Raw genomic sequence first — 20405 nt, forward strand, 5'->3', positions numbered from 1 at the left:
AAATTTAACAAGAAACGGCCGAGTTATCTCGTAAAAAATAGAGCCGAATGACTATTTTTTGATGAGGAGTAACATAAAAATAGAAGAGTTTTGTCGACGTCATACGGATCATGTATATTGGATGCGCATTATTCGATAAGAACGATAATATTACTTATTAATAAAATAGCCAAAGTGTTGGAGATTATTGGCAAATAGCATCTGGTCGACAACGTAAAAATCTCATTTAGATAGAAGAGATGGCAGCTAAGACAATTGCCTTTCCTCCTCTTTTTTTTTTTTTTTTTTTTTTGTTGTTGTTGCTGTTGCTGCTGCACACTGGAGTATCTGTTTCTAGTCACGCATTGTTTTAGTCTCTATCGTAAAACTTTGCTGCAATTGTTACGATTTTTATGCCAAACACATACGTTACTTCGCTGCTCGGTGTAAACCGTTGCTATTTTTTTCTTTTCTTACTTTTTTTTTGGATCATTTCATTAGAGACAATAAAACGTTGCTCTTAACGAAGTGGAATCGTCTTCAAAATTTTAACGAAGTTAATTATTTTTCATTTCTTATTCGTTTTCTTTTAAGAAAAACCATTTACTACCCTTTTAGGCATTTTTCTGAATTCTTTTACGATTTTAGGGAATTTTTTTTTTAGCATAATTTGGTATATATTTAGGGATTTTTCGCATAATTAATTATACTTTTAGGGATTTTTCGCATAATTAAGAATACTTTTAGGAAATTTTGCGCATAATTTGCTATGCCTTTAGGGATTTTTCGCAAATATTTTTACGAAATTTACGAAAATTCTTAACAGTGCAGAAATTTTTACGAAAAAGTATAAAGTAGTAAATTTTACGAAATGTCCCTAAGAAATGATATTTTTGTTAAAATTCCAGGTGTTTTCACATATTTTAGACGTTTCTACATAATTGAGGGGGTATTTATTCGATATACTAAACACTTTTAGGGATTTATTCGTAAAACTTTTGCTGTATTGTCTTTGAACATTTCATGAAATCTTTTATGTAGCCTTGGGGAATCTCGTAAACTTTGCTACACTCTCAAGGAATTTTAATGAAGTTTCGTCAACTTTGTAGGGATTTCTCGTGAAATTTTCAGAAAATTCTTTTATAATCGATATGATTTATCGATGTTTCAATTATTTTTAGTAATATTTTTCTTTCGTCTCGTCGATGAGAGATTAAAAAAAAACACTCGGAAGTAGAATTTTCTTTATCGTAGATAATTAACTTTTAATCGTGATTAAAATGTAACTTTTCTCATTACTCTTTTTTAATGTAACAATAATTAAGGTAAAAAAAATCATTTTTAATGAAAAATTCACGATTAAAATTGCTATTCAGCTCTTTCAATCCTGTAAAACGACGTTTATTTATCGTAACAATCGTTTGAATTACTAAAAAATAAAATAAAATCACTTATCAGGAACAATAAAAAGTAATTATTTCATCTTGTTGTTGCTTTAAATAACAATTATTCTACGATAAATTACATTAAATTTTTAAAAATGAATATTAACTAAAGCTTACAATCGCCATCAGCGAAGATAACAAATAACAATAAAGACAATAATTATTTCATTGTTAAACAATAACAACTACTAATCAAAAATTGAATTTTCTTTCCATTGTTTCAATTGTTTGAAAAATACGTATTGTGTTTGAATTATTGTTGACGTAACAATAAAAGTTGTGACGTCGACAATAATTCAAACAACAATTGTTGATTAGAAATGAATTTTTTATGTATTTATTATCAACAATAAATTTAAAAAATAAATCTGTTTCATAATTTATGTCAATTACAAATTTTAAATATAATTAAATGTATAGATCATTATTAACGTAAAAATGATCGATTTCCACTAACGATCAGCTGATTTGATATTGATCAATTTCGAGTAAATTACTAAATAAATCAACTTTTATTATTGTAATTTGCAATTTACCAGTGTAATTTACAATAATTATTGTAATTATTGTGATTTACTCTTTCAGTTGTGTCTACTACAATTACTCTTGCAGGTGTTGTTGTTATTGTAAGAGTTTACTGTAAATTACTCTTGCGGAAGTCAAAGTAATATTGCTGTTGTAAAGGTTAATTTATACTCTTATAGGTGTTGTTAAGGGTACTGTTCAGGTGTTGTTGAGGGACAAACTCCTGCACGTGCTGTTAAGATCACTGGAAATGAGTCTGGCTGTTGTCATTATCGTGAGAATTACTTTTAATTACTGTTACTTTCACAGTTATTACAATTCCTCCTTAAGATGAAGGGTTCAGATAACATTAAAATGTAAAACTTAATTTCTTTGCCTCATTATTCCAACATAAAAAAAAATGCAATTTATGTAATATTTTTTACATAATTTAAAAGGAAGAAAGAAATTATTATCGGAGAATAAATATGTTTTGCCATATTCAAGCATAAAATTGAATAATTTTCTCGTTACTTCTCATGCGATTTCCTACTTAACGATCAAAAATATGTTGTTGCTGCAATAATTTATGAATAATTTAAAACTTTCCACTCTGTTTTTAATCCAAATTATTCAAATCCTTCATTTCATTTGGCCCGCCAGAGCTTAATTAAGCTTTAATCCTTGGCTAATTAGGCAAAAATATGAAAAGAAACAATTTTTATTTCAATTGATAAATGAGAGAATTGAAAATTAACTTGATCAACTTCGGATTATTGTCTTCTCTATTCAACTCTTCTCTACTGTTTAATTACTTAAATTTTTGTATGGTATGTCTTGTGTGTCTGTACTATAAAAATCACTTCTTATAAATACTGTATATACGATTCGTATCGTGTAATATATTATCGCATGCCAGCCCATGACGTATTACACTACAGACATATAAGTAGTGGTTCGTCCTGTCTGTCTGTCCCGAGAAAAGTATATTTCCTTAAATGATACTTAGAGTGTCATGTAGGGGTGTAGCTGATCTAAATGTATCGTTGCACATCTGTATGTTTTAGAATATCCAAGTGTTTAAGAAGCACTTAAATGTATTCAAATATAGGCCTATCTGTAGTGTTGGGGACAGATACACTGTGAAATAATCAGGTGTGTGACATATTTTCAAGTATATCTTGAGGTATTGAGGTTTAATTTTGGATATTTCAGCCGTATTGCGGGATATACAGATATATTATGAGATAGCCCGTGGATTATTTAAAACTGGTTTATATTCAGGTATTTAGGTAAGTGGGATATAATATGTATATGCGTGTATATCTTGTATCACGTATGTATAAACGAGAACATATCTAATAATCTGTACATTAGTAATACAATCTCTCATTGTGTGTCTGTGCGTGTCTGTATATCTTTAAGCAATAAATTCATTTATATTATGTTTACATCCGTGATATATATATATATATATATATATAATGCAAGTCGTTATATTAGTTAACTGACTTACGGACCACCCTATATATTACATATATTTAAGTGCGTTAAAATATTACTTTACAAATGTTCAGAAATCGGAACCGGAAATTAAAACCTAATAATAACCTTTTTATCCCCCTACAGCGACGTACGACGATACTCGTGTACATTTTTTTTATATAAACGAGATTTCAATCGGCTTAACTAGATTATAACTGAAGAGAGTGGCAATTTATTTAAAAAAAATAATAAAAAATCCACCCTCCTATCCGCCTGATACTGCTGTTCATTTATAGAAAGCGATATCTTGGGGGCAATCAAACATTTATTAAGACTCTGTTCGGTTTTTTTTGGGGGCGAAAGATAATTACAAAGTTAATTGTTTGACTTAAATAATTCGTGTCCGGTTGTAAAAAACCCACGGAATCTTCTAAAAATTTAATTTCCTTTCCCTTTTTTTGCTTTTTAGTGTCACAAATGGATTTTTAAATGATACTGGACGGAAGGGGGGGGGCTTTCTTTTCTGTGTTGTGACATAGATAGAGACAAGTGAACAGAACGAAGGACCGACTTTTTATTTATTATTTCTTTTTTAACTTTATCATCCATTAAATCAGAAAATAAAAGTGCTTTTATTAAACATTCCTTAGGAAAATCAATGACAGCTAATGAAACTTGAAAAGGCGCCCTTCACTACTCACTCCCTTCTTTTTGAAGTCCTCCTTTCTCCTTTCAAATATTTCTATCGATTTCTGTCCTTCTTGTGTTTATACATCTTACTTTATAATTTCCGTCGTGTTTTTTCTGTATAAAACTTAATAACTTTGAATGCATAGCTATAAACACTATTCCCTCTTCCATCGTCCTTCCACACCAAACTTAATACCCAATTTGACTACAAAATTCTAATTAAAACACCCGGATAATCGAAATAAAATAACCTTCCACCTAATTAATCGGATATTAAAGCATTTTTACGCAATAAATTAGGCGCATAACCGTAACAATGCCAAAATAGCAAAATAACCTCTAGAACCCCACAGACCCTACTAACGATAATTTCTCTCAGTAACCTAAGGGTGTACTCTCTCCTCTGCAAGATTCATAATCCCTAATGATGCTAGGTCATCAGTAAAGTTACTTCTGTGTCCATAATTCGGGTCACTCGCCAACTTTTCAATTGAGTTGATGGTGTCAATACACGTGATGCGTTTCTTGCCAGTTAAAAATTGATGCTAAAAAATTTCAAACTTTTTTACGTTATAAATTATTAAAATTTTCTAAAAAAGAAAAATTGAATTTTTTGATCCAAATAAGTATTTAATAGCCAACATTTTGCATAATTCTTGCAAATTTATCATTAATAAATGCTTAGAAATTGCTTCTTATATGGGAAATATTTAATATAATTTGAAAAAAATCATGTAAAAAAAAAAGATAAAATCTAAAAAGTTTTTATTTAAACTTTATTAAATGATCTAAAAGCGTCATTAAATTGGCTAAAAGCGTCATTAAATTGGCTAAAAGCGTCATTTAAATTAGCTAAAAGCTTCATTATATTATTTAAAAGCGTCATTAAATTATCTAAAAGCTTCACGAAATTATCTAAAACGTCATTAAATTAGCTAAAAGCTTAATTATATTATCTAAAAGTTCATTAAATTATCTAAAAGCTTTATTATATTATCTAAAAGCGTCATTAAATTATCTAAAAGCTTTACGAAATTATCTAAAACGTCATTAGATTATCTAAAAAATCATAAAACTTTTTCAAAAAATAAATTAAATTATATTTGCCAAAGGCGGACTTTGATAAATTTCCAAAAAATTCCACATTAAATTCACTAAAAATGTTAATAAATTCAAGGAAAAAACTTCAAAAATAAATATTAAGCAACGATAAATTATTAAATTGTTCATGAAACATAAAGAAAAAATGTTTACTAACATTTTTTAAAATTTAAATATTCTTTATTAAATTTTTATCTAAAAAAATTTTTTTTAAAAATTCGTTATTAAATATATTCATTCTTTACTAAATTTTTTATTAAAAAAATTAATAAACGATGAATGAATGGTTTGTAAATTTGTAATTTAAAAATAAATTACAATAATGTCATTCAGTTTAACATCCGATAACGGCCACCTCTAATCGCGGACAGTTTTAAAGCACTTTCTTTTACAATAATACAAGCAAAATAACCTCCAAACAACAGCCTTTTTTAAATATTCCCGTCGTTGGTCGTTGTTCAGAGGTTTGACTGCATTAAAAGTTTAAAAACTAACAAAAAATTTACTTAATTTTATTTTTTAAATTTCAGAAATTCGTATAAAAAACAAAATTTCGAATATTTTTTAAAGAGTTTACAATTTCTTATTTGAAAAATCCAGCAATGAGTTGCGTAACTGTCCCGGTCAAAAAGTTAAAATTACGTGTTGCGCCATCTGTTAGCCGATTTTATTTAAAAATTTTTTTATATAATTAACCATTACAAAAAACGGAAGAGCTTCATTTTGAGGGTAGAGATGCATTTTATATAAAATTTTAAACGTTAATATCGTGTAAACTCTTCATTAAGTCCGACCTAGCTTCTGATACGACACGTGACCCTCTCTTTTCTCCCTCGACCTTTAACCACCAAAATTTAACACCATGGATACCCCTAATACACAAACCTCCCTGCAAAATTTCAAAAATTTTCGGCAAAAGGAACAAGAGTTATTAAGCTTTAAAAAAAAGAGGTAACGTTCAAAAATTACGCAAAATATCCTATTTATCAGTCACAAACAATACTAATATACGTCAGTAACACGTAAATGGTGACCTCATAAAAGAAGATCTAAAAAATTTTACTCAATCATTTGATAAATTTGCATATATTCTTCAGTCGGGAGCGACGGTTCCTTATTAAATAATCGAATAAAAGAATATTTAAAAAAAATATATTCTGTCGACCAAATAACCTAATTTTCGAGTCGATCGTGACTCCTTTCCTTAATGTATATTCAATAATGAATACGAAACTTTAAGCCAAATCTGATAATAACATTATCATATTTAAAAATCTCCTTCAAAAAAAAAATCGATTTTTTCGAAAAAATTTCTTTAAACAGTCCCCTCCTTTTTTTTATCGAAGATATTGTGCAAATGACAAATTTTCGAGTGCAAATTGTCAAAAACACACCCACTCGCGTCCCCCCTCGCTTGATTTATTCCTCGCCCCCTTTTGTTATTTTATCTTATCGTTTGTAACTGATGGCCAACGGATTTTTTTTTATCAATTTGAATTTTTCAATAAATGTAGAAAATATTGCTTTATCTGTATTATTTTTTTTATTGTTATTTTTCTCCTATTTCCCCCAAATCTTTACATTTTTAACCTCAAGACACCCTGAAACATAGAGAAATGAAAAATTTGGAGGTTTTCTGTATGTATGTAGGTATGTATGTATGTATGTTTGTGTTTGTCTGCGTATGGGGCACGATTTTATTCACCTACTTTGAAGCTTAATAACTCACGTGCTTTTTGTCGGAAATTTCTGAAATTTTGTAGGGATGATTGGGTGTTAGGGGTGCCACTCCTGTTAAATTTCGGTGGTTAAAGGTTGAGGGAGTTCGGAGATAGAGAGAGTTACGTGGAGCATCGCGAGTGGGGTCAGACTTAACGAAGATTTTACTCTTTATTAGCATTAAAAATATTTTAATAAAATCTCATAACAGATGGCGCCACACGCAATTTTAACTTTTTTTTTTGGCCGGGAAAGTTACGCACTCGTGCTGGATTTTTTTCTTTGTTTTATCAAAAAGTGACAGCACTCTTCTGATATTTTTTTTTCTTTTTATCTTTCTAATAAATTTATTAGTTAAAAAATTTATCTTATACTTCAAATACCTATAATAAAATTTCTATAGTATAATTTTTTGAAAATTTTCAAAAAGTTTGTATAAATGTTGAGTCTACATCATCTTTTCACTATCATACTTAAACGTAAGCGCATCATTGCGCTTAGGATTCCAATATGGCGGCAGTCTGATGATGCAAACAGTTGAATAATTTAAATACCTTTTTTATAAAATAAACATTGTGAATTTTTTAGACGGTGGAAGAGATGAAGAATAAGAAGAAAGAGAAACAATTGTGTAAAATCGACTTTAATACATTTTTTATGATTTTTTTTAGTGCAACTTTTGTGATTTTCGCTTCCACACTTCAAAATAATCGCGTTTATCCTGTTTCCAATTGCTTTAAAGGAGCCAGCTGTGTCAAAATGAATTTATTATTTAACATGAAAAAATCGATTGGAGTAAATTTTATTTATTTATTTTCTTTAATTATTTTTTTTTCACTTTTATTTTTTTTAATTTTTATGCAAATAAAATTATATCATAAACTATTAATTATTTTTTTTAGTTTTACTCCGGGCGGATTGTAATTAATTTTTATCAAGCTAAATTGCTCATTTTGTATTTTTATTTATTTTTTTAAGTAAAATTAATTTTGTTTTTTTTTAAATTTATTTACGTATAAAATGATTTTTTCAAGTTGTTTTGGTTTATGTACAGGGTGGTGGGCTAAAAATCAATTGACCGAGAAATGTTTGGTGTATTTGTATGTTAACTGCAAGCCAAAGAATCGTGAGTAATATCTGGTTCGCACTAGATAAGTGATTTTGGGCCACCCTGTATTTTGCTACTTGTATAATTATACAAATAATACCCACAAAATATAAAAGAATGGTACGTAAACGTGTGTAAAGTGCAATTTATGAGGTGAAAAGGGTGTTTAACTCTCCTCTCCGAGGGTCTTATGAGAATTGTTTGTGTATCCCCATCACCTGTTCCATTACGCCGACAATAGGGTCAGCCGAGTGGTGAGAAAGCTGGGATCAATATATCTGGTTCAAATCGGCCATGAAAATCTCCGATACGATTCGAACTCGAACCCGGAATTTCTCAAATAACAAGATGGCTGCTTAATAAGCTTTCATTACATTAATGGCTTTTCATTACAATGTTATGATAATAAATCGTTCTCGGTTTTGTTGTTTTAGAGAAAAAACGTTAAAATTGATTACTTTTACGAAAATAAACGTTGAAATTAATGACTTTTTAAATGGAAATTAATTCAAAATAATAGTTTTTTTTTTTAATGAACCTTGTGTAAATCTCTATCACGTTCTTCCATTAATATATTACGATTATATTACGCTTGATAAAATTAAATTTACTAACAACTTTTATCAAGTCCCTGAACTTAGAAAATAGAAATAAAATTTAGAAAAATGAGTCTTAAGCAACAGATCGCTAATATACACACTATATCAAATATTCTTTAAAAGCTAACAACTTTGTTATTGTTAACATTACTGATATAATTGGGCTGCAGTTTTCAAAGTACACACTTATACATTCCCACTGTCTGTCTGTTTGTCTGTCATTCGTTAATCTCAAGAACAGAGTTAGATAGATAACCGCATAACTCTAGTTCTTAAAATATAGAACAAGCGCCAAATCATTTTGCGAATGGCAGCAACAGCATAAAATATTGAAAATTGTGTAACAAAACAAAACACCAATAACACGAAATCACTAAAATAGTATATCGAGTATTGTTCACTTCGAAAACTTTTCTAATAATAAGGTGCAGAACAGATTAAATATTAATACACGTATATACTACATGCATAAGTTATTATCTATACCAAAGATTAATATAGAATGCATAGAAAATTAAGTGCTGTGTATGAAATACTGGTGCTGGTGTCTAACTAATCGATGAAGCTCGACCCGTACTGTCTTTTTATATTTATAATTGATTAATATTTTAAACCATAAAACGTCTTAAATGTTTTTAATATCGAACTTACTCTAATACGGACTTTTAGTAGGATAAATATTTTATTAACTAAGCGTAATCGTTTATTCATTACACCATCGAGACACGTAACGTATACGTTATGAAACTGCTTCAACCCCTTCGTTTTTGGCACTTTACATCTAACTTTAACGTTAATTAATTTTACAGACGTCACACTACCTCCGTACGAACCGATTTTGACAGTAAACCGTGTATAACGCGCACCTGGAAAATTATGCAAAACTTGGAAAATCCACGCGGAAAGTTTTTAAAAAAATTAAATATAATAAAAAGCACTTATGTGACGTTTTATAAACATATTCGTGACGTCACGTCTTAGACAAGTTCGTTATTTTTAAAATATTTGCGATTCTCTATTAGTGGAAGATAACTAGCCGATTGAGGCTTGTTTTTTTTCTAATTACGCATATTTGATGGGGTGGAAGATGTAAAATACGTCATAAATATGTTTTTTTAATGATATTCTTCTATTGGTTTCTTTATTGCCAATCAAATATTACAAATCATTTGATTTAATAAGGCGTAATTTCCTGTAGAAGTTGAAAAGGTTGGGTAGTTTGTTACGGAACTTCATTAAAAATTATTGCTTTCTTGGTTTTTTTTGGAAAAATCCATGTTAAAAATGAATTTTAAAATGTATTTATTGATTTTTTTATTATTAAAACCGTGAATTTTAAATTTATTTAAGTGTTTATCGACATAGAAATCAATTTTGTATACTTTAAATATTCGAATTTTTTAAAATAATTTTTAATAAATAGCATTTCATTTATCTAAAATAATTTAATATACTGTATTTTGAGTGTGAATACAGTAAAACCTGCGTAAACCGGAACTTCGAGATAGCGAGTATTTTATCCGGTTTGGCAGGTTTTCGTTTTAGACAGGGGTTTTTTTTTTATTTAACATAGAAAATCGCTCCGTTTTGAAGAGTTTTCCCGTTTAGGAAGGTTTCCGTTTTACCCAGGTTCCGTTTTGCTGTAAGAAGGATTTTTTTCGAATTTTATATTCTAAACAATAGAGCCTCAGTTTAACGACAGCATCATCACTAAATCGCGTTCATTTCAAACTCCTGTGTGCTTCGATTTAGCGCCACACTCGATTTAATAAGCGAACAAACAGTAAATCGAAGTTTGACTGTAAGAAATTAAGAAGAATGGAGGGAAATGTCTTTGCATTATGATAAATTGATGTTTATCTTAAAGCTTAAACATTTATCCACTTCATCGGGGGGAAATTCTAACAAAATGTAAATTTAGTTTAACGAATTAAAGTAAAAATCAACAGAGAGTTCGGGTAAATTAATAAAAATCGCCCTCCTCCCCTGTTTAAAGAAAGGTAAAGGTAAAATTTGTAAGGTTTCTTTCAGGAACCCTTTCAAGTCGAAGTTAATTTTGTAACTTAATCCCATCTACATTCTTAGTTTATAGCATTATTGAAAGAATAATCGTCCCGCATCATGCCTAAGTAAGTTTTATTTTAATTTTATATATTCTTAAATACACATACGCATATTTAAATATAATTAACGGTTAGTTAATTATCTTAACTATAATTTACATATTTCTAATTAATTAATATATTTCTGTAGCTATAAAAAAAAAATTATTTTTGGAAGGGCCCTTAGAGAAGCCTTCGTTACACTCTGATAATTTTTGGAAGTTTTAAAATTAAATTTTATTTAATTTTCTGCGTGTTTTAGGGATTCGTGTTTAAAGTTAACGAAGCGCAGATGACGCGTGTAGATTCGGTTTCAAATGTAGAAAATTGTGCTACGAACATCTGTCCGTCACGCTCTACGTTCCGAGAGTCGCTTGTTATAGTGAATCTAACTGGCGTAGATGTTTCTCACACTTAATATAGCTTAAATAATACGCTATTGGTTTATTCTTAGTTTAAAATGTAGTAAGAGTTGGTGTCTTGTAAGCGATACGTTGTGAAGCGACGCGACGCGCGTGCGAATTTTAATAAGGCAAATTTCGAAATCACAGAAAAATGCGTACACGTGGATGAAAAAAAACTTTGTTTAAACGAAACTTTGTACTTGTAGGTCACGTTTCTTCTTTATAAACTCGCATCAATCATAAAATATTTTCTAAATTTATCAAATATTCAGATTTCTAAGATCTTCTAGAGACTTTTTTTCTGTAATTTATATCAAAATTTATACGGATGAACACAATAGAAACCCCTACAGAAGGGGTTAAAGATGCGCCATTTTGCTGCATTTGTAGCAATATTTTCTGAGGAAAATTTAACGTTTCATCGTCATAAACTCATATCACATGGCATCAATCATAAAATATTTTCTAAATTTATCAAATCCAACGATTCCTGAGCTCTTCTACAGACCTTTTTCTACAATTTAAAGCAAAATTTACACAGATAAACACAATAGAAAACCGTACAGGAGTTAAAGATGCGCCATTTCGCTACATTTTCACCAATTTTTTGAGAAAAATTTGACGTTTTATCTTCATGAACTCGCACCTATCATAAACTATTTTCTAAATTTATCAAACATTCAGATTTCTATGCTCTTCTAGAGACTTTTTTCCTGCAATTTACGGCAAAATTTATACAGATAAACACAACAGAAAATACTACAGAAGGGATTAAAGATGCGCCATTTTGCTACTTTTACAGCAATGTTTTCGAGGAAAATTTAAAGTTTCGAGTTAGGTAATTGAAGATGAAGCGTGCTACATTGATATAAATAATCCACTCTAACTGCGCGGACAGAAATAGAACGTTTTAATTAGCGGCTCTTTTAAAACCCTGCAGTTGCAGCATCCCCTTTACTTCACAGAATCCTCCTCCAAAACTGCACAAAAATGCGAAAACTTGAATAATCTTCGAGGCATCTATTTAATAACTAAATTAATCGAACTTGCAATGGTGTTGTAAGGTTTATGGACATTTAAATACCACAAAATTAGAAAAATGGTAAAGATTTATGGAGTACAGTAAAGACGGACATAAATTCATAAAATATACTTGCACGTTTACGTAAACGTGTACAATTATACGTCGTAAATAAGATAATTGATATAACTATCTTGTAGTTAACGTGAGTAGTGTTTGGTACACCAGCACCGGTTTGTCGCGTGTTCTATTTTGGGATGATTTATCGGGCAACTTCTCGCGCAATATTTCTAACGTTCTTTCCCCCCTCTTCCTCCTCCTCTTGACATCCACTTATTTTTTAATTTGCAACCCATAACTTTTATTGTTCTGGTGGTAAATTAAAATCTATGTGGTGTCAACCTGCTTCAGACGTCGACTACTTTCGACCTTTTCAACGATTCCTTACGAGCAAATCCGCTAGAAATGATAACTGTAAGATTTCCATCCAACACCGGAGATGTCCGCCGGATGGACTTGCGTATGACGGAACTCGTGTCCGTCATACGCAAGTCATTCTCATTTAAATATATGCAATTTTTTCTATGCTACAAAAGTACAAAAATCAATTTTGAACAAAATTTTTTCCGAACCTGTCTAATGCGGACTGTAATTTGCAATATTTCTTACAATTAAAGCAGAAAATTATAATTATTTTGAAACTTTTGTGTACGAGAGGTTAACTATTCAATACAGACTTACGACAATAGTGTCCGTGTCAGGGAGGTTCAAAATGACGGAAGCATAGCTAGTTTAATATTCTACTTGCCATGGAATGCGAAACAATTTAATTTAGTATAAAAAAATTCTTACATCGTCCGTCTAATAGAGTTCGAATATTTCATTATTCACCTTACAGAGGTTTAATGGGCAAAACGATCAATCCCTTTTAAACTGTATAATATAGTATCTGTGATAGTGTCAAGTCTAAATTCTCCATTCATTAAAATTTTCGAAATGTCCGCGCAATAAAGGTTAAATCTAAATTAATTTTAATGTTCGTCTAGTGAAGATAAATACAGTTTTACAATTTAAAATGTATATTTATTAAACTAAACGTGAAAATGTCCGTCTAACAGAGGTGAAAGTATTAAAATATCCGAAACGATTCAAAGACATCTTATAATTATTTCGAAACTTTTGTGTTCAATACAGACTTACGAGTTAATTATTTAATAATTAATTCTATATTATTAATAATGGAAAACTGCAAGTTTTATTTCTTTAATATTCGAGATTGTCCGTCTAATGAAGGTTGGAAGGAATTAACGATGTTATGACTTACTGACAAGAGAAACAAATTCTGTAACACGAATTTAAACGCCTAGCACCTCGTGTTATTCCGTCTAATCCAAGTTTTGGCCATTCATTAGTGCGAATTAATGAACGCAAACCACGTGACTTGACAGGAATTACGTTTAGTCGCTTAAAACGTTTTAAACATCTCGCGTGATATCGAGCCGATGGGAAAGTTCGTGACTATGACCAACCATATCAAACCCATCACTAACAAATCACGCGATACTAAACACGGATTAAAAGTTTTGTCCGCGGTTACTTGACATTAGAAGAAATTTTTTGATCTCGCGTGACTTCAATTCACAAAGAGGATGACGTCAGATTGTGTGAGTAAACATCGTTTCGTAATGAGTCACGTGACAGCAACAGGCCGCACGTATGATGTATGACGTCGTCAATGGGCAACTCACGTGACGGGTGCCGACGTTTGCGTGTCTCGTGATTGCGTTGCCAGTGTGACGTCCTCCTCGGCTTACAATTTAAACACGAATCATCAATATGATTCGTTTTATATAACAATGCATTTGAATTTCCAATTACTTCACGCGAAATATACCTCCATTCATCAGTATTGAAATCACGTGATTTTACGGGAAGAGAACGTGCTAAACTAGTCGTTACCAGTTAAGAACTTAGACGGTCATTATCACGTTCAATACAGGAAGCTCACAATAGTGCCTGGTGATTAATTTAAATCACGTGTCATCACGTGACGGGCTTACAAATATTGATTTAAAATTTTCTCGACAGTTCCGTGCTGTCATGAGAAAATGTATAGCTTGTATATCACGTGACGTCATACTTGATCAAAATCGAATATTCTGTTCAATCGAACAGTTATGATTCACTTAAAACGGGCATGTAAATCACACCACGTGATCTAAATCTTCGATGACGTGATTCCTAATTGTTATTTTCGAATACGAAAGTCACATGACGTAACTGACTGTTCATCACGTGAAATTTATGAATTTTTGGAGCCAGCTGTACTCTTTCGTAATGCCCATCACGTGACGATTTTAAATGTCACCTGACCAAAAAATACACTAAGAATATTCTTGATCAGGTGCAATTTGGAATGACGTCAAAAATCACTTAGCGTAGTAGAAAAGAATTCGAATTTCATTTACAATGGCGTACTGTACAGTACGACCGATCACACTCTCCTCTGGTACACGCGGCAGAGATCATTAACAAACAAATTAACGAACCGCGTTATAATTATTTTGTCATCTCTCACGCGACTCTTTAATGTCACGAATGACCACGTGACACATAAAAGTGACAATTTTCTTATAAACGACGCGCCGGACACGAGAGAGCTGCAATTTGCATAACGATTCGCGTGATCGTTTATTTCGATAAGTACCACTTTCGCGCCGAGAGCTCAAATGGGTATTATTACGTCATCACACATACGGCAGAACTAACAGTACGACTCTCTCAAGTTTCGAGTGAACCTCTGTATGCGATTCCCCCTTTCATTTCCACAAACTTAAGCGCTTTTTAATGGTCAATTTTCTATTCATTTATTAACCGAAATCTATACGACACGCTTGTAAGGCATACAGGCATATGCCACCCTCTGTGTGCCTGTAAGTGTATAAAAGTACGGTAGTATCTTTATCTTAACAAGTCAAATGCGCATGTTGATATAAAGTTGGACTGGAAAGACAAGGTCGAGATATATTTAGTTGCACTTTTGAGTGTTGACGCGAGGAAGTGATGCTGTCACTGATTATTACCCTAGCCAACTCTGCCTAGTATCACCACGTCTCCATTCTGAGGTGAGTGATTTGCCACTTACTATTACAGTAAAAAAAAAACTCCATCGATTGTTACTTATATTCGAATTAATTTTCTTTTTTATTGTTTATTAAAAATTTTTAAAAAAGGCCATATAAGACACTGGCATCACCAGTCTCTTCTATGGCGTTTTTGTGTTGCCTGTGTTAATTTAACACTGGCATGCCAGTGTTAAATTTCACTGAAAATACTATATTGCAGCTTTTGTACTGGTATTTCATGAAACCGAATATAAATACTACAGTTTTGTTGCTAGATTTCGAACTGTACTTAAGTTTTATTTAAAAAATACAATGAATAATGCCGAAACCAATATGGCGCCTTTTTGATTATCGCAATTGTAATCGATTAATTCTCAAAAACTTTCGATTTTTACAAGAAAAGTAATTTTTTTAGTATTTATTGAATAAGTAGTCCATAGATGGCGCTACTGAAAAAGTAAGTACTTTACGTTTTTAAAAAAAAGCGATGTTAATTTCGTGCTCACGTGATCGTCGCGATTCCGCCATTTTTGCCTGCAAAATGCTAAATAACCTTATCTAGTTGTGTCGAAGTGTTTTTTTGGACATGCAGTCCTCGTGGCAAATATTCTGTTTTGAATTTCGGTTGAATCATTCGTAAAATCTTGCATATTTTGAAAGTTTTCAATGTAAACATCAAATTGTTTGCTTTGCTTTAGTGTCGCAAGACCTGGTTTACTTTTACTGTGTATTCGATAAATCATCGTTGCGGGTCCTTTACGTGTTTCTTCCCTTATTGTGTTTTTGTAGTGTAGGGTATTGTACTACTCTGTCGTTTTCTTCTATTGTCTTTCTGAATTTCATTATTATTTCTACTCTTTTTGTATTATATAGTATTTTGTGAAATGTGCGTGCTTTGTGTTTTGTAGTGTAGTGTTCTACATTCTCATTCTTTAGCATTATTCTCTATGTATTTAGTTGTATAGTGTATGACTTAATTCGCCTGTATGTAGGGGTATTATATCTAACCTGTACAAAAGTAACCTTTCTATCGAGCAGGCTTACTTCTATATACAGTAATACAAACAGGATTTATATACCTGTTTAATCTTCCCGATTTTCCTATATTATCAGCTTTACAATAAGTATGTTAAATACACAATATTCTACTTCATACAAAAGGATACAAGAGATACAAGTAAACGTCGTCATCTTTTTTCTAAATAAGAAATCCTAATGGGAAACTGGATACAAAAAAATGACGGTTTTAACGAATCGTAATAGCAATTCAACAATATCGAACAGACACACATACACACACACATGCATGCATACGCACCTACTCCAGAAGGCAGTGTGACGTAACGCGTGACGGTAAACGTAACCATGACGACAGGTCACCAGCTTCCTTGTTTATGAACAGAGAAGTACAGTTTAGCAAGACACTAGTTTGGTTTTCTGGGTATAATATTTCGTAGTTTAAAAATACATTAATATACAAAGACGCGTTTGTCAACCACAAAAGATAATTTTCTTTATGTTTTTATCTACATAAATTTGGCAAGATAATAGCTGTATTGTCTAACACCTCTCAGGAACAATGAAAGTTTCAATGACTATTCACGTGTTATCTACACTGCACACACGTTATGATCACGAAGATAACGTTATCTATTATCGCAAATGATTTTAATTAACACAATAATAATTATCTAGGTAAATTCTTGGATTTTATAGATAAGTTTCTGGTTTTATTCAGATAATTATTTAGATAATCTGGAGCTTTTAGATTATTGTCTAGATACAATCGGGGCAATTTAGATAATTATATTTAATATTATCTACTTTTTTGTGTATATTATGTATTGTGTGTACTGTCTCAGATGAGAGGTAACATGATAAATTCGTGTCATTATGTGACAGATAACTGGTAGATTGGATGCTTTTTGCATCCATATCACGTAGTTGATGATCGAGTTATTGATTATCTAATTGATTATAATGCAAACGTCATCTAGATAACGATTTTTAGATAATTTTGGAAAGATTAGGGATAAATACAGTTAATTTATCTTTTATGTTAAAATTAATTCTGGCAATTATCTACTAATTTCATTAGTGGAACAGCCAGTTATCTAGAAATCGAATTATCTTTCGAATTTAAAGCTCGATGTTTATTTTATGTATGCACGAAGTAAAAATTCGTTTTTCAGTTATTTTAATTGTGTATTATTAATTAAATTCATAATTAGTTTCTTAATTTTCAGTTTAGAATCTTAATTATGCAGATAAGTGATAAACCGTAAAAGATACTGATTATCTTTAGTGAATTTAAAAGAGATTTTTAACAGTCGAAATTATCTTGTATTTGGATAATCGTCGCTATCTTATTTAGATAGTTTAATCTATATTATTTCTATTGTAAAATTAATTTTACAATCGATTGAAAACAATCCATACACAAAAGTAGTTATTTAGATAATTTATAGATTAAAAGATAACCTTTATTTTTAATCCGTTTAAAAATTCAGATTACCTTGTGTCATCCGGATAATTATCTAGATAAATTATTGAATTATTCAAATAATTATCTAGATAACTTCTTGAATTATTCGAATAATTATCTAGACAAGTTCTGTTGTTATTCAATTAATTGTCTAGATAAAATATAGGATTATATCAGATAATTATTTAGATAATGTGGAATTCATGTCGATATTTATCTAGATAAAATCGGGACAATTTAGGTAATTATCTAAATAAAAATCTTGAGTTATCTAAATAATTATCTAGTTACTATTTTACGCTTTATCATCTATGGAAATTATAGATAATTTGAATAAGATAATTAGATAACCGCATCATCCATACATGTATATGGGGTTCCAAATTGACAATTTTTGTATCAATAAAGTTATCCAGCAACCAATCAGTTATCTATTCAGTACAGCAGTTCAATGAATTATCTTCTATGGGCAATTATCTTCTGATAATTAATGGAACCGTTCCGATAATTCATTCTCTGGCAATTCTATTAAGCAGATATTACAGTAATTGTTGGCCGTACAATATCATTATTTATTCTTTTTTTTCTTTGCTACAAATCTAATTTTAACTGGTTAAAGTGGAAATTTCGTGTCTCCGTTATCATATTTATGGGAAAATTGGCATCTGAGATCGTAGGGTACATTATTTCTCACGTGACGCGAGTTGCCGTAGTGGCAGAGCTGTGGAGTAATTTTGATATCTGTCTAGTGTATTTGCAATCAAACAATGTAATTAATTACCCGAAGAAAAAAGGCTACGCTTCAAAATTTCATAAAACAGATTAAAATTTCAACTGCTACTATATATATATTTTTTCTATAGATGTAGACAACAATCAGTTTTTAGATCTTTATTTTCACTACGGGCCAAACATGAGGTAACAATCTGCAGCTTAGGGCCTGGCGTAGCTTAGGGCCTCGCACTTTTATACGTTACAGTGAAGTCCAGCTAATATAATCTAATTACCCTTCTTGTGCTTTCTTTGTGTTCTCTTAGGTGTTAGAATGTGTTTGATTCTACATACTTTTTGAAAACAAAAGAAGTTTTGTGTTTGAACACAATATTTACAGTTTTCTTTGTTTTCACTATTGTGTTTGATCAGTAGTATTTGTTGTGTTCGGTATAATTTATTTCATATAATATAGAATGGTGTTTTATATTGTACTTCATACATGCCAGAATATGTTACTTATGTTTGTTGCAATTATATTATGCAAACATAGTCCCAATATGTTTATAATACATCATATTATACCGCTAATAATTATGTTACGTCTAGTACAAGTTAGTGTACAGTACTTGTGTTTATAAAGTAATATGTTATATTGTACTGAGTAAATTGCATTAAAGATTTCTTATTGTGTTAATATTGTATTAATTGCATGTGTCCTTAAATATAAACGCAAATACTTATTTGTTTTGTAGAGTGTAATGTTACTGTGTTTTCACATTTTATGATGCATTGTATTATTTATATTAAGCATCAAAATCATTATTTTTAAAAATATTTTCGAGCCTAATAAAAGGAGATACCTTAAAATTCAATAAAACACATGAAATGGCACACTCTTAGAACTATCTGCGTGAAAATCTTCTAGAAGTTTCATCAAAATGAGTAAAGTAGAGATGCTAGAGGTAATGCCATCCCATATCCATTGTGTTTAGTCCGATTTTATCACAGCAGACGTGAGTGATTACACAACTTCTCTGTCGATGCCAAAGAATAAACACTAAATCTATTGTTGGAGAAGAAGAATCTGATTATTATCTGTAATTATATCTAATTCTATGGAATATGAGATGAAATTACTGTATCTACTCATCCTTAAAACACGATGATACAAGATGAAGTATCGAGTTTCTTTGACTGTAGTTTGTGGGTTAAAGGTTGAGTAACATCTATTATCCAGATAATTATTTTGCTCACTGATTATCTTTAAAATTAAATTGTTACTCTCTTTATCTAGCTAAAATCTTGCTATACAGATAACGAATACGTCTTTTAGATAATAAGATAACACTTATAATCAGTTTAGATAATGGGCATCTTTACGTATATTATCTAAGTTATTACATCTAGTATTTTATAGATAATATAGATAAATAGCTAATTATCTTATATTATCTAGATGAGAATACGATTAACCATTATCTAGATAATAAAAATTCCGGATTAAAGTATTGTAGAGGGTGACTAATCGAATTTTACTATTCAAATTTACATAATCGAAACAAGCTTCTTCGATCACTCCGTGACCTTTATCTCTTCCAGAGGAAAGTTTTTTTAAAAAATCTTCATACGAATAAATAAATAAAAAGAAATTTTCTTAGAAAAATAGCTTATTCTTCTCTCCTCTTTACAAAATGATGTATTACTTGATCGAATGAGATCAGCAGCTGCCAAGCTACAGATATGTAAACAGACATACAAACGTACTCCCTCGTTTTCTAAAATTAGAAAATTTTATGGTCGGAGTGTATATATTATTTTCGAACAAGATACGTCACACGTCACGCATTTATACGTCATCTTTAGTCATTAATCTCGTTTCGTATTATAATTACTTCAGTAATATTAATGTAACATTAAGCAAATG

At 30.5% G+C, this 20405-nt stretch overlaps 1 protein-coding gene across 2 annotated transcripts in view; it reads left to right on the top strand.

Annotated features, from left to right (window-relative positions):
- Positions 1-10740: 10740 nt before the first annotated feature.
- Positions 10741-20405, top strand: part of rdgA (retinal degeneration A) — a 115473-nt gene continuing 105808 nt past the window's right edge. Inside the window, exon 1 of one of the 2 annotated variants that reach the window (XM_067273138.1) lies at positions 10741-10759. In XM_067273138.1, coding sequence (XP_067129239.1) covers positions 10752-10759 — 8 coding nt within the window. In that variant the 5' untranslated portion in view covers positions 10741-10751. Of the gene's footprint in view, positions 10760-15054; positions 15283-20405 lie in introns of those variants that run through there. The other variant, XM_067273139.1, reaches the window with a different exon arrangement.

Source organism: Centruroides vittatus, unplaced genomic scaffold (assembly GCF_030686945.1).
Source record: "Centruroides vittatus isolate TY-2023 unplaced genomic scaffold, ASM3068694v2 contig_461, whole genome shotgun sequence".
Classification (NCBI taxonomy): domain Eukaryota; kingdom Metazoa; phylum Arthropoda; class Arachnida; order Scorpiones; family Buthidae; genus Centruroides; species Centruroides vittatus.